General features: G+C 30.6%; 1 protein-coding gene across 13 annotated transcripts in view; it reads left to right on the top strand.

Annotated features, from left to right (window-relative positions):
* Positions 1-12,756, top strand: part of Piezo (piezo type mechanosensitive ion channel component) — a 96,347-nt gene that overhangs the window by 69,976 nt on the left and 13,615 nt on the right. For 9 of the 13 annotated variants that reach the window (XM_088225480.1, XM_088225486.1, XM_088225481.1 and 6 more), the window contains 8 exons: positions 2,230-2,457; positions 3,634-3,872; positions 3,954-4,139; positions 4,762-4,963; positions 5,728-5,873; positions 6,050-6,213; positions 9,234-9,296; positions 11,303-11,427. In XM_088225480.1, the coding sequence (XP_088081606.1) occupies positions 2,230-2,457; positions 3,634-3,872; positions 3,954-4,139; positions 4,762-4,963; positions 5,728-5,873; positions 6,050-6,213; positions 9,234-9,296; positions 11,303-11,427 (1,353 nt within the window). The remainder of the gene's footprint in view (positions 1-2,229; positions 2,458-3,633; positions 3,873-3,953; positions 4,140-4,761; positions 4,964-5,727; positions 5,874-6,049; positions 6,214-9,233; positions 9,297-11,302; positions 11,428-12,756) is intronic. The other 4 variants (XM_088225484.1, XM_088225488.1, XM_088225491.1 and 1 more) reach the window with 1 other exon arrangement.

Raw genomic sequence — 12,756 nt, forward strand, 5'->3', positions numbered from 1 at the left:
TACAGAATTAGTAGATAAGTACATTTTTTCAAATTTTGATATCAGCTGTCAGCGAGTTTCGTATCTACGGTAACAAGTTGTACATAAATAAATATTAACAAAAGAAATATGTATACCTCCATTGATATATTGATATACATAGACGTGCCCTGAGCCCTCAAAAATGATGACACTTAATTCCCAAACGCCCAAAGCTTAAAATAATTCATATTCAAATATAAATATTATTTTTTGTAATCATCAAACCATGCCTAGCGGCACAATTGCGAAGCTCTTCTTACTTACAGGGCTGCACTGATAGGAATACGATTTTGAAATATCATAAATGCGAGTTAATATTATTTTTAATAAATAAATGGGTCGAAATTATAAGGAATTTAAGGGAAAAATCTGACTGGGAGCCACCAAAAACGAATGTCAATTGTTAACGTTAAAATACAAACTTTTGTATGAACCATGAGTATCCTACAATTTTTGGTAGCATGATCGTTGAATGCAGCCCTGGTTTAAACAAACAAACTTAGTAGTTTTTGTATCACTACTTTTAAAAATATTTTACTCTATAGAGCGCGGCGCGTCTATGCATAATATGTCAATGTATATCTCTTTCTTACACAAATAATTTATTTGTTTATTTAAAATTTACTGTAGTCAGCGTTAACCCATTATGGAATGTAGACTGCAAACATCAGGTAGAATAACATTATGAGTGACAAATTTTTGAATAGAAAGCAGATAACTGCTAAACTGCCAACATGTACAGAAAAGTATGTCCATATTACGCGCAGATGCATATCATGATTTTGCTATCTCTTTTTTTCAAATTATTAAAGGTTATGTAATATTTTCTATATCTTTGATGTAGCTTGTATAGGAATGAAGCGTCTATTTAATATATGAAGATATTATCTATTAACTTTCCTTAACTATTCACAGCTGTAATTATAATAACCAAATTCCGAATATTGAATGTATTCGTAAATCGTTGGACAGAGTAGATTCAATTAAATATTTGAGAATTTATATAGATGGGAGTTTAAGATGGACTTATCAAATTGATCATATTAAAAATAAATTGAAAAAGTAAATTTACTTTTAAAAACTATAAGAAATATAATTAGCCTAAAAGAACTTGTAAAAATAGATTACGCAATAACTCAATCAGTTTTGGAATATGGGATAATTGGATGGGGATATGCAAATGACACACTGATCAAACAAATAACAATTGCACAAAAAGCTTAAATAAAAATTATCTTATCAGAACTAGCTCCCTCGGTATATTTGAAAATCTTAATGTCGAATCTATAAAACAACTTTTTGTAAAAACTTTGTTACTATACGCACGTAAACATTATTCTCTACCTTCCGTTACAAATACAAGAGTTACTAGATACTCCACCCTGATGCTGCAAAAAAATAAATACAACCTTCGGTCAAAGAGGATTGACCTACTACTCGGTTAAAGTGTACAATCTACTTCCATTATCCATAAGGACAATTAGTAAGTTCTCACAATATAAAATTGCTATTAAGATATGGATAGTGGAGGTGGGTTGCACACGGATCGATGAGTGGATCAAGTCAAATAGGTAAAATGTGTGCACTGTTTATGAAATTTTTTCTATTGGTCTATATAAATTGGTTATGTTTTTTATGAATATTTTAGTTTTTTATTGTTTATTGTGTTAATTATAATTAGGTTAATTGGATTAATTACGTTTTTTTTTTACTGTTATTATTATGTTAACTTTGTTAAATAGCTAATCTTAGGCATGTTTCACATTTTGTAAAATGTTTCCCTCGGCACGGGACACCCCAGTGAGGGAACATTATTCTGTATAAAAAAAAGATTACAAACAATGTAAAAGTATAAATAAATCAAATAAATTAGAAGCAAACTAAGAAATCTCCACCAAAATTGGAAAATTAGTTATTGATGCCAAAATACACTATATGTAAAAACCTACCTACCTAAATAATAGCATAATTCAAAACTGTCTCTAAATCTTGCCAAAACAGATTTCAATTATACTACTTGACACCGCAAACTTAGCTTCTCCATTGAGTTAGTGAAGCATGATAATTAGAAATCTCACAATTCTTTTTTCAAAGTTTTTTGCAAATATCTCAGTAACTCCTTCAATGGAGATTTCTAAGTTTGCTTTTGATACCCTCGTATGTTGTTTCCCTCAATAAAGACTTTTCATGAGGATTTCAAATTTTCAGATCTGTCTCATGTGCTTGGTGGGGGTGATCGGCTCCCGGATGGATGTGTGGGCGGTGCTGTACAGCGTGTGGCTGTGTGTGTTGTGGTGCTCCAGCCGAGACATGCTGGCACGCATGTGGAAGTGGTTTGTGGGCTTCATCGTGGTGGTGTTACCCATCCAGTATGTGCTGGTTGTCGGACTGCTGCCGGAGCTTTGTGTCCAATACCCCTGGATGAGCTCCAACGAGGTGAATATCTCCTTCTTGTATTGCATTTCTTCAAAAACGAAATAATTACCATAATTTAAAAACTTGGTGATTGCGCCACTTACCGGATGAAAGATATGCGCACAATCAACAGATTGTTGGTTTGTATTTTTTTTCAATGTGCAAATAGCATTATTAATAATGCTCTAAACTCCAATATAATTGTACGCAAAATTGCATTGGGAAACAAAGATGATGACATTAACAAAAAAGGGTTTTTGATTGTGGGTTGAATAAGGTACCAGAAGTTGAATTGTCACGCGCGACGAGGCGATGGGTTTGTAAGACTCGAATGAATAAACAATTACACTGGGCAAAGATCCAAAACTAAAATGGCTATCACTCAAATAAGTTATCAGCGATACAGCAATCACATGCCCTCGCGGTGACAGTCAATACTTCATTGCCATAGAACAAACATATTGTTTCCACGGCGAGGTTGCTACATTTTGATCAGAGCTAAGTAGGAAAATTCAAATTTAAAATGGCAACCTTTGTAGTAAATACGGCGCAACCACTTGGTCAACTGCTATATTTCAGTTTTTATAATGATTTTTATGAATTCATTTAATCTTTCATCTAGGTATTAGTTGTAATAATTTACTTTCATAATTTTTACGTTTTCTTGCAATTTTAAGTGAATCTTTCAATATAATATTTAAATTGTACCATTGAATTAAATAAATGAAGACAAAACTAAAAATAAAATATTAAATCTTTTAAAAATATTATGTTCGGAGGTTTTTCTTCACACACGCGCTTACATACATACACACGCACACACTGGATACGCACTTTGACAGTTCTGGGTGCCGACAGACCGCCGCGTGCCGCCAAAAAGGCCATAAAACCGTTCGCATACGGCAGATGCAGCGGCGGCGCTGCTTTGAAAGTGCGAAATAATATTTTCATCTTTAAACATTTTTTTATTTCGTTATAAATTTACATAAATGTAAGGGCATTTTTTAGTACAGGACAATAATGATTTTGTTATAGTACATATTAATGGGATTGCGTTATATAAATGAATTTTTTTATAAAAAATTGGTTTTAGGGAGTAAACTTCGATTTTTTTCGATATAGGTCATTTTTCGCTTTATCGCGTTTCGTTATATCGTGGTTTTACCGTACTGAAAACTGTTTAAAATTGAATTACAGATACTACAGCGAACTCGAGATTGGATGATGCTACCAGACCCAACACACCCCCCTTACGCCACTAAACTAATCTGTGATTTGATTCTGTTGATATTTTGTTCTCGCCAATCTCTCGTGTTCCGCATCGAGAGAAGGCACGGGAACAATTATAAGGGCGGGTGCAACAAAGATAACATTCCGGAAGATTGGGAATCACAAAACTTTGTTAACCCCGTGCCAGACTTTGTGACATATATTCGGTAATTTCAATAGCTCTTCCTTGTCTTGTCGCAAAACTGTATTGTTATTTCCATCTAATATTAACCGTATACCTTTGACAGGTCGTGGTTGGATATAATAAAGAGAATGACTCTTCTGGGTTCCCTTTGGGTAACATTAGCTATAATGTTTTTGACTGGAACCAATCGGGTGAATCTTTTCTCTCTGGGATATCTCATTGGTTCATTTGTTTTCCTGTGGCAAGGAACAGACCTTTATCTCAGACCTATTAAAAGTACATTGAAATGGTAACTACTACTCATTTATTTATTGATTTTTATTTATTTAGTACATTATATTATTATATTTATTTATTTTATTTTATAAACATAAACGGCAAATCTGCCTTTTACAAACATTTGTAATATTAACATATTTGGCTTAATGTTTTTTTTTTAAAACATGAATTTCCTTATACCCGAGATTTATAAAAAAAAATTAAACCAAAAATTATACAAGATTTATATTTAAAAAATTAACCCAAAAATTATACAGCATATTCAGTAGAAAGTTTAAATAATAAAACATTATTCAGTAAAACAACAAGAAAATCATAAGTACTGTTTCACACAGCTAGGCAAAGTGAACAAAAACTGTAAATATATATTATGAAATGCATGAATAAATAAATATAATTACCATTCACCATCTTTGAAAAAGTTCAAAAGGTTTGTTCTATAGGGACAATACCCTACACTAAATATATCAGATACGTGGGAATAACTGTTGCCGAGTTCATGAAGTTATATGTGATTTTGTAAACTCTTGCCTCATTGAGTATGCCTGTATTGATGCTGGAATTATTTACGTAATTTTGCTAATTTCGATTAAAATATGGATTAATTAAAAACATAATTGTGAATTTTTCAGGTGGAATTGGCTCTTAGGTTACAATGTAGCCGTCATTGTTATTAAAGCTACCCTTCAAATATTTGGGTGCATTTTCATAAAAACAATGGCCATTAATGCTTGCTGGTTAGTACAGCTCTTAGGAATCGGCTGTATTGATAAATTCAGTGGTGGATCTTTTGGCACATTCTTCAAAATGTTGGCACCTGAATCACCCGATCATGTAAGTTTATAATTATTATTCTAGTCGTTCTTTTTCAGTATTTTGCATAAAGTTCAAATAATTGACAGGGAAATCATATAATCATATTTTTCATGTAATAGGGACATGAATAAGTTCTCGCTGTTTCCTGACGGATGGTGTTATCTTAGCCTTTTTACATCGGGCAATATTACAGCCAACTTCATCGTGAAGCTCACCTTGAAGGCTTGAACTGACAGTATATGTTATTCCTCCAAAGTGTAAGCAACATATTTTTCATAGCGTTAAACATGTTGAATTTCGTGCCAAAAAAGATTATCTGTGGGGAATTTTAATGCATTACTTTTTCTAAAAAGAATCTGCAGTTGAAGCTCATAAAATTCTTGTGGAGACTTACAGCGACCATGCTCCGTCTAAAACAACATGCAGAAATTGGTTTTGGCGCTTTAAAAATAATGATTTTGATGTTTAAGATAAAGAATGCTCTGGCGCACTGAAAAGTTTCTAGATGAAGAATTGCGAGCATTACTCTATGAAGACCGTATGCAAAATTGACTCGCAGAATCATTAGGATTTGATCAGACAACAGTTGCGAAATGTTTAAAAGCATTAGGAATCAAAAGCAAGGAAATTGGATGCCGTACGAATTAAAGCCGGGAGACGTTGTACGAAAAACAGCATGAACTTATTTAAGTCCTCTATAATATGTCACGTAATTCCTCGCTTAATTTCATACTATTCGGATATGATGTTCCAGTAATAATTATTTCCCAAAAATAATACAGGATTGTCAAGTACCCCGCGAGGATATAGGCTTGGCATGGGATGGAGTTTGTTTTGGCTTCCTTCTTATGCAGAAACGGCTGTTTAGAAGCCATTACTTCTTGAGGATTATCAATGAAAGTAAAGCAATAGCAATACTGCAGTCAAGGTAAGCTTACACATTTTGTGTCTTGAATATAATAATTTTCTACATCATGGTATTTCAGTACAAGAAGAAACCTAAAAATGTGTTTGATTTTAAATGTGCTTTTCCAAATGTTCTTTAGTAAAATAATTTTGTGTAAAGGGTTTTATGAGTATATTTATGTATTAAAATATTTTAAGGGGTGCTGAACTTATTGAAGAATTAAGAATCAAACAAATGTCTCTTCAGGATGAACAGGAAAAGAAAATTCTAGAGAAAATAAAGGTGAAAATGGACAGAATCAAAGCAAATCAACAAAAAATACAAGGGCCAGCATATAAAGATCCAACAAACCATTTTGTAGGTAAGAATTCAGCGTCATGTATCTTTGGAAACTGTTTAGCTGTTTCCAAATTATTTTAAAGAGAGATTGTAATAATCTTAAGATGTGTGAGAATTATTTTATATTCTATGTGTTTTTTTGTAAAATTATAAACTAAATTTCTCCTCTCTTTCTTCTGATCTCCTTCTGAAATGTATAATTCATCCTCTAATCTAATCTTCATAATTTACAGAAAATAATGGCAAATTTGCTAGCTAAAATTTGTATTTTCTGTGGACATTTATAATGTAAAGATTTGTAATTAAAATTATCTTATTTTGCTAGTTAACTTCTAATAATCATACAAGTTTCTTATAAAATGTTGAGCATCCAGCTTGTAATAATTTAAAGTGGTACTGTTTTGTTAATATGTTTCTTTGTTCTCTTAATTTTTCTTCTTATGTACTAACATTTTTGCATCGTCGTCTAAAAATAATGGTAGAAGATACATCAGACATCAAAAGCAGCTTGAAGAGAAGCGGCTCAAATGCCAGCGAGTGTTGCGTGCGGACACCAGCGGAGGGCTATCACACCCCCCGCACGCCTACCACCCCAGGCAGCCCGCGAGGCTACCACACCCCTATCAGTGAGGAAGGATCGCCGCAGAGAGTACGTTCGCCGGTGGGCCCCCCTTCGCCTTTCTCAGCCCTGAATACAGTGTCTCTGGATGCATATTTGGAGCCGAGGCGTATCTCCTTTGGGTCTCCTCCCTCTTCGGAGCTGAATCCGCGGGCTCGGAGCCCCTCCGAGTCGTACCCTGTGTTCTCGCCCCCTGCGCTGCGCCGCCCCCCTGCCCTGGTGCACACCCCTCGCCACTCTCTGGTCTCCTTCTCTGGTCGCTCCGCCCTCTCTCACCACACATGTAATGGGCCCATCTCTCTAATGCATCCCGTGTATGTGGTCAACAGTAACGCCGCATCTGTACATACAACTTAACACTCCTGTACAAGTTTGTACATTGGCAAGCTTATTGCTGTTTAGCAATTCGAGCAACCAAATTAATGTGATGTAAAAATTTATGTGATGTATATACTATTATATTTTAATGACTAAACTTTTTGGAAATTTTATTGTTGGAGGTTTATGGTAACAAACTACAAAACTTTAAAAAATAATTTTAAAACTAACATGATATGGATTCAAATGTCTTTTATAATTTGTAAAAGGTTTTGCAAGGTAATTTTGTATTTAGAGACATGTGATTCTGTGGCACTGATGCAAACTTTGAATCCAAAGTCCCAGATTCAAATTCCACTTCGAATACCATAAAATGATTTGTGTATTCTAATATAATATTTATAAATAAATTTGTGTATAACAGCCCAGAATTCATTTTTTATTGGGTACATGTAAGAACAAAATTTTTTTTTTTTTAAATGTACATATGAATTGAAATATTGCATGTTTTTAAACAATATTCACCTACTTTATTTCCATCATGTTACAATTTATAATATAGCTTCTGCCAAATATCACATGTATATGTTTTAATTCCACAGATTATTTTTATAGAATACAGTACAAAATATTTTGTAAATACTATATTTACATATTGTTTTGAATTCCCATCCTGATGGTAACTTTAACATTAGTATTTATTTTTGTATGTAATGTTTAAAAAAAATAAATTTTGTAAATATTGATAGGTACAAAATCTTCAATGTCCTGATTTATTTGTTAAATATTTTTCTTTCTTATTTATATATTAAATATCCACGCCGGAAAGCTACAAAATGTTTGTGGTAATTTAATACTAAGACTAACACAATTAATAAATGTTCCCGGAAATATTGTTGTAAAAATTCATACTGTCTTAAAAATATTACTCTGCAAACTGGGTTCGGCATGTTCAGTAACAAGTAACAAACCGATTTTGGTAAAAATAAACAAATAAATCTCGAATGTTATCAAGTTAACAGAAGTGGCACAGAAGCTTTTCTTTTTATAAGCAAAATAGTTTTGCTTCATTGATTTAACCACCTTAGAAATAAAATTTATCTTAAATTTTACCAATAATGCTCCGGCTATGGGTGCTAAAAAAAAACTGAATACTGTTTTATTTTTGTATACAAACTTACGAACACCATTATTATTATTATTTATTTTATCTTTTGATAAATGGACAAAGCACCAATATTACTTTTTTTTTAAAAGAAAAAAATTGGTTTTCTGAAGCAGTTTTTACAAAAATATGCAGTAGGTATGTGATGTATAAATATGCAATCAAATCTTTCATTCAATTGATCTTAAAAATAATAAAATTTACCTGAATATAATGATTAAAATAAATTATTTTAACTAATAATAACATGCTTTAAGATATTTTGGTATGTTTTCTAATGTTTAACAAAAGTAACCTCGATTAATTTGCATAAATACATGCATACATATGTACTTCTAATTACCAAAAATTACTTCTTTTCAATCAGGAAAACGACATACACACGCATATTAATAAATAATAGCATGGATAATTTAACTTGTGTAATAAATACACTAGTAGGTAGTCATGTTTTATTATTATTTTGCATTGCATATAAAAATGTCTGCCTTAAAACAGGTTTAACCTAGTTAGGCAGACTACACACAATCTAGATAAATCCATTACCACAAAAATACAGATTATATGAATTGTTATGTTAATAAACCATTATGTTTGTTATATTCACAGCCAATTAATGATTTATTCCGTAATCAATTTACTCTTTCGATTTTGTAAGTATTGTAATATTATTTTTCTTTTTGAAATATTTTTTTGTTAAACTATCATTTATAATTATTGACGAAAGCAGAAAGTGCCTATGCTTTATTGAGAGAAAAAAAAAGTTAATATTATAAGTTTTTTTTAAATACCATTAAAAATATTTATTGTTAATAATTGTATGTACATAAAATTTCAATAGGATACACTTTGTACTGACACAAGTATTTTTATGGCTAAAACACCCCTATGAATATATTTATGTTTTTTTTATTTTCATTAAATGAAAATTTCTTTGTAGATCATATTTATCCCGGGACTAGGCCAACGTATCAAAAAAATCCACCGTCTGACTACAAAAATGGTAAAGTTTGAAAGAAAAGCATTAATGCTTTGGCTTTTTAACAAGGTTGCGGTGTCCTTATAACAATGACCTTACCAATATTTCAGCTTTATGGTGTCCGGTTAATCGCTGTTTGCCCCTTAATAATATTCCCATTAGATTAACATAATTTCATATTTAGAAGAGATATTATGAATTTTAAAAATGTGTTCAGGTTTTTACTGATAGGTTAAATAATTCTGAAAAATCTGACCTACATCAGTAAAGAATTGAGCTCTTTTACTCGGTTAAAATCAACAGGTGGCAGAGTTGAAGAAATATGGATTTTCAAACATGGCTTAAATGGTGCCCTAAGTCCTGTTATGCCTGAATTCCCATATTTTCTTCTCTAAGAAGTTCCCCATTTCTGTTGAAAATCATTATCAATATTATTATTTTTTTACTATGGAAGTAGTAAAAAATATCAAGTATTATCAAATCATATACATATAATATGTAAAATTATTTAAGACCCTTATGCATGGTATCTAACCACTACATGGTTAGATAGACTTAAATTTCTAGGTACTGGTTACTTTTCACATTTATCTATGCATATTTATTTTATCATAATTGTTATCGGGTTTAGTTTTACTCACAATGCATAACAATGGATAATTAAATGTGTTATAATTTTGTTACTTTTAAAATTCAAATTCCACTACAGATTATTTAACAGAATAATTCTGAAATTCCACAATCCCATTGCAATACATACATATGCCAAACATTAAAAAAAAACAATAGTCAAGATTTATTTAACACTCCATATTATAGTAGATACAGAAAAAAACCAACAAATTTTATTCATTATGTATATATTTCTTTTTGTTCTTTGTTTTTAATTTTCATTAGTATAATTCAATTTTACACTCCGATTTTCCTTTATTTATCCTCTACCATTCCTTGTCACACTCCTTATTTTCTCTTCCCACTATCTCTCTTTTTTGACCTTTTTTCTTTTCATTTGTTATCCAGAATATTGTTTTGATTATTTATTATTTTATTTAGTTCAAATCGTTTTTTTGTAATTTATTTATTCATATGTATTTATGACACTAAAGCATTTGTATATGAATATGGAGTGTCCTCTGGTTAGGTGTCTCTGTCTGACATGGCTTAACCTGTTCTAAGATGGAGGTTTTTTGTGTTTGAAATTATAAGTAGTTCCGTTTTAATATTGAAAGACCGTTATTTATAAAACTAAAACTGCTTAATTATAAATAAATAAGTAACTGAATGATGTAACAATTTAGTGACAGTAATATTTAGTCAAAAGTCAATTTTGAATGTGATTATGATACTAATTTAATATTTTCTCAAGATTGATCCTGCATGCTTTCATTGCCAAAGATGAATATCTATACTTGACTTCATTCTGCATTTGGAGATGGTTTTTCATTCTGGTTTTGTGTTATAAAATGTATATATATACACACACAACATAAACTGTATTTGTACTTAAGTATATAAAATAATATTTTTAATTTACAATGTAAGATTTATAAATTATGCATATTTGATGTCTTGTAAGTATGATGTGTAAAAAAATATTATGTACAATTTTGCTTTTTGTATATTTGCTAAATTTTAATATTTGTGTGATTTGTTTGGTAATGAATCATGATTAATAATGAATCATGAATCATTATTCATTTACCTTTTACAAGAATGACAACTTTGTAATAGTGAATAGTTTTTTTTTAGCTACTTTTTGTGTGTGATTGATTTTTAATCTTAATTCAGTCTACTTCCGGAACATACCTTTACTTTTGTCAAGACATTAAATCTTTTTTTTTAATGATTCTCTACTTTATTTTATTCTTGGTCTTACTTTTCTTATAATAACAATAAATTTGAACTATAAAAAAAAAAAATATTTAATTTATTTTCAAATATATCTCGTTATAAATTCAGCACACTAGAGAGCTTTTATTTTGATTAAATATTGAGAATTTGAGACTAATTTCATTCATTGACAATTCTAGCCATACGATCAGGAGACTATTACATGTTTGATGAGTTTGATGATGATGAGGAACTGGATCTAATTACGGAAAAGGACAGTGATGACAGTGATGATGGGATGCATAGAAGAGTCACACTGGGAGAGGTAAATATTGATTCTATTTTATTTGAACATTTGTTTTGATTTTTGTGTGCTGTGACCGCTTCGAGAGGAATCATGTTTAACTTGAGGATTGCTTGGGTTTAAAAAAAAGAGTTACTATCGCCATATTTACTACACAAACTGTATAATATTTTTTAAACATTATGTTGATGTATTGTCGAGCCAATTTCAAAGTTTCGAATCTGCTTTTTGGTCAGTTTTGAGATATACCATAGCAATGTACACTGGGTACCAAACAGCAAATTAATATGAAATTATACAAAGATAGTTTAGTGTAATCTTAACAAGTTTGTAATCGCAGTGTTAATTTTTAAACTTTAACATCTCAAAGTGGCGCTTTTGTAGATTAGTAATCTTGGTTAGCTATCCAACAGTAAAATTATAGTTTCCATCTAGGTCCATTAATATTTTTTAAGTACTACCATTGAAAATCAGTTCTAAAATAAAAATTCACAGTTTTACCACATTCTGTTAACAGTTAAATTTATAATTCAAGTCATTGATGAAATCAAGATAATTTTTAAAAGATTTTTATAACACACGTGTATTGTGACGATTTTATGTTTATAAAAATTTATTTAGATAAGGTACAATGTGTTGTCTTGATTAGTATTCAGAGTATTGTCACAATTTTTGTAGGCAATTACTGGATTTCAGCCCCTAGAGATTAATACATATAACCACAGAGAACGAGAACATTTTTCAGAAGGTAAGTATTTACAGGGCTTATGATGGGAAATGCCAAGACTTCCATATCCCCTTCTCAAAAATGTTCTTCCTCTCTGTTAAATATTTAAAATATTCAATTCAGTAATATGTATTTTCATTGGTTAAATTCAGATTTTCAAATTTACTGTTTATTTCAATATTTAGTGCACTCAATTCATGTATTTTTGAAGATCATTCTAGAATCCATTAAAAATTTGTAAGTCCCGTCAGTTTATTTTTTTTATTTTTTTACATTTCTTGTATAATCGATATTACCTAATGAGGAAGTTCAGTTTATTTTCATTTATGATTTCTTTATATAAAACCTAATCCAAAATAATACTTGAAAAATTATGTATTGTTATTATTATTTTATTGATTTGTAATTTTGAACATTTTTTCTGAAACTTCAAAATTACACCGTCCACGACGTCACAAGTTAAAGTCAGAGAGTTTTTCTGATATTTAAAAGTAGAACCCCGTACAATTACAAAAAAATAAATATTTTTACTTGCCGAACAATGTGCGTTAATTTTTTTTAAACGTTTAAAGCACACTATATGGCACAAATCATCATCCTTGTTAGGATGGGTTGCCTGAACC

This window comes from Micrasema longulum, unplaced genomic scaffold (genome assembly GCF_059751315.1).
Source record: "Micrasema longulum isolate JH-2025_06_02 unplaced genomic scaffold, ASM5975131v1 h1tg000365l, whole genome shotgun sequence".
Classification (NCBI taxonomy): domain Eukaryota; kingdom Metazoa; phylum Arthropoda; class Insecta; order Trichoptera; family Brachycentridae; genus Micrasema; species Micrasema longulum.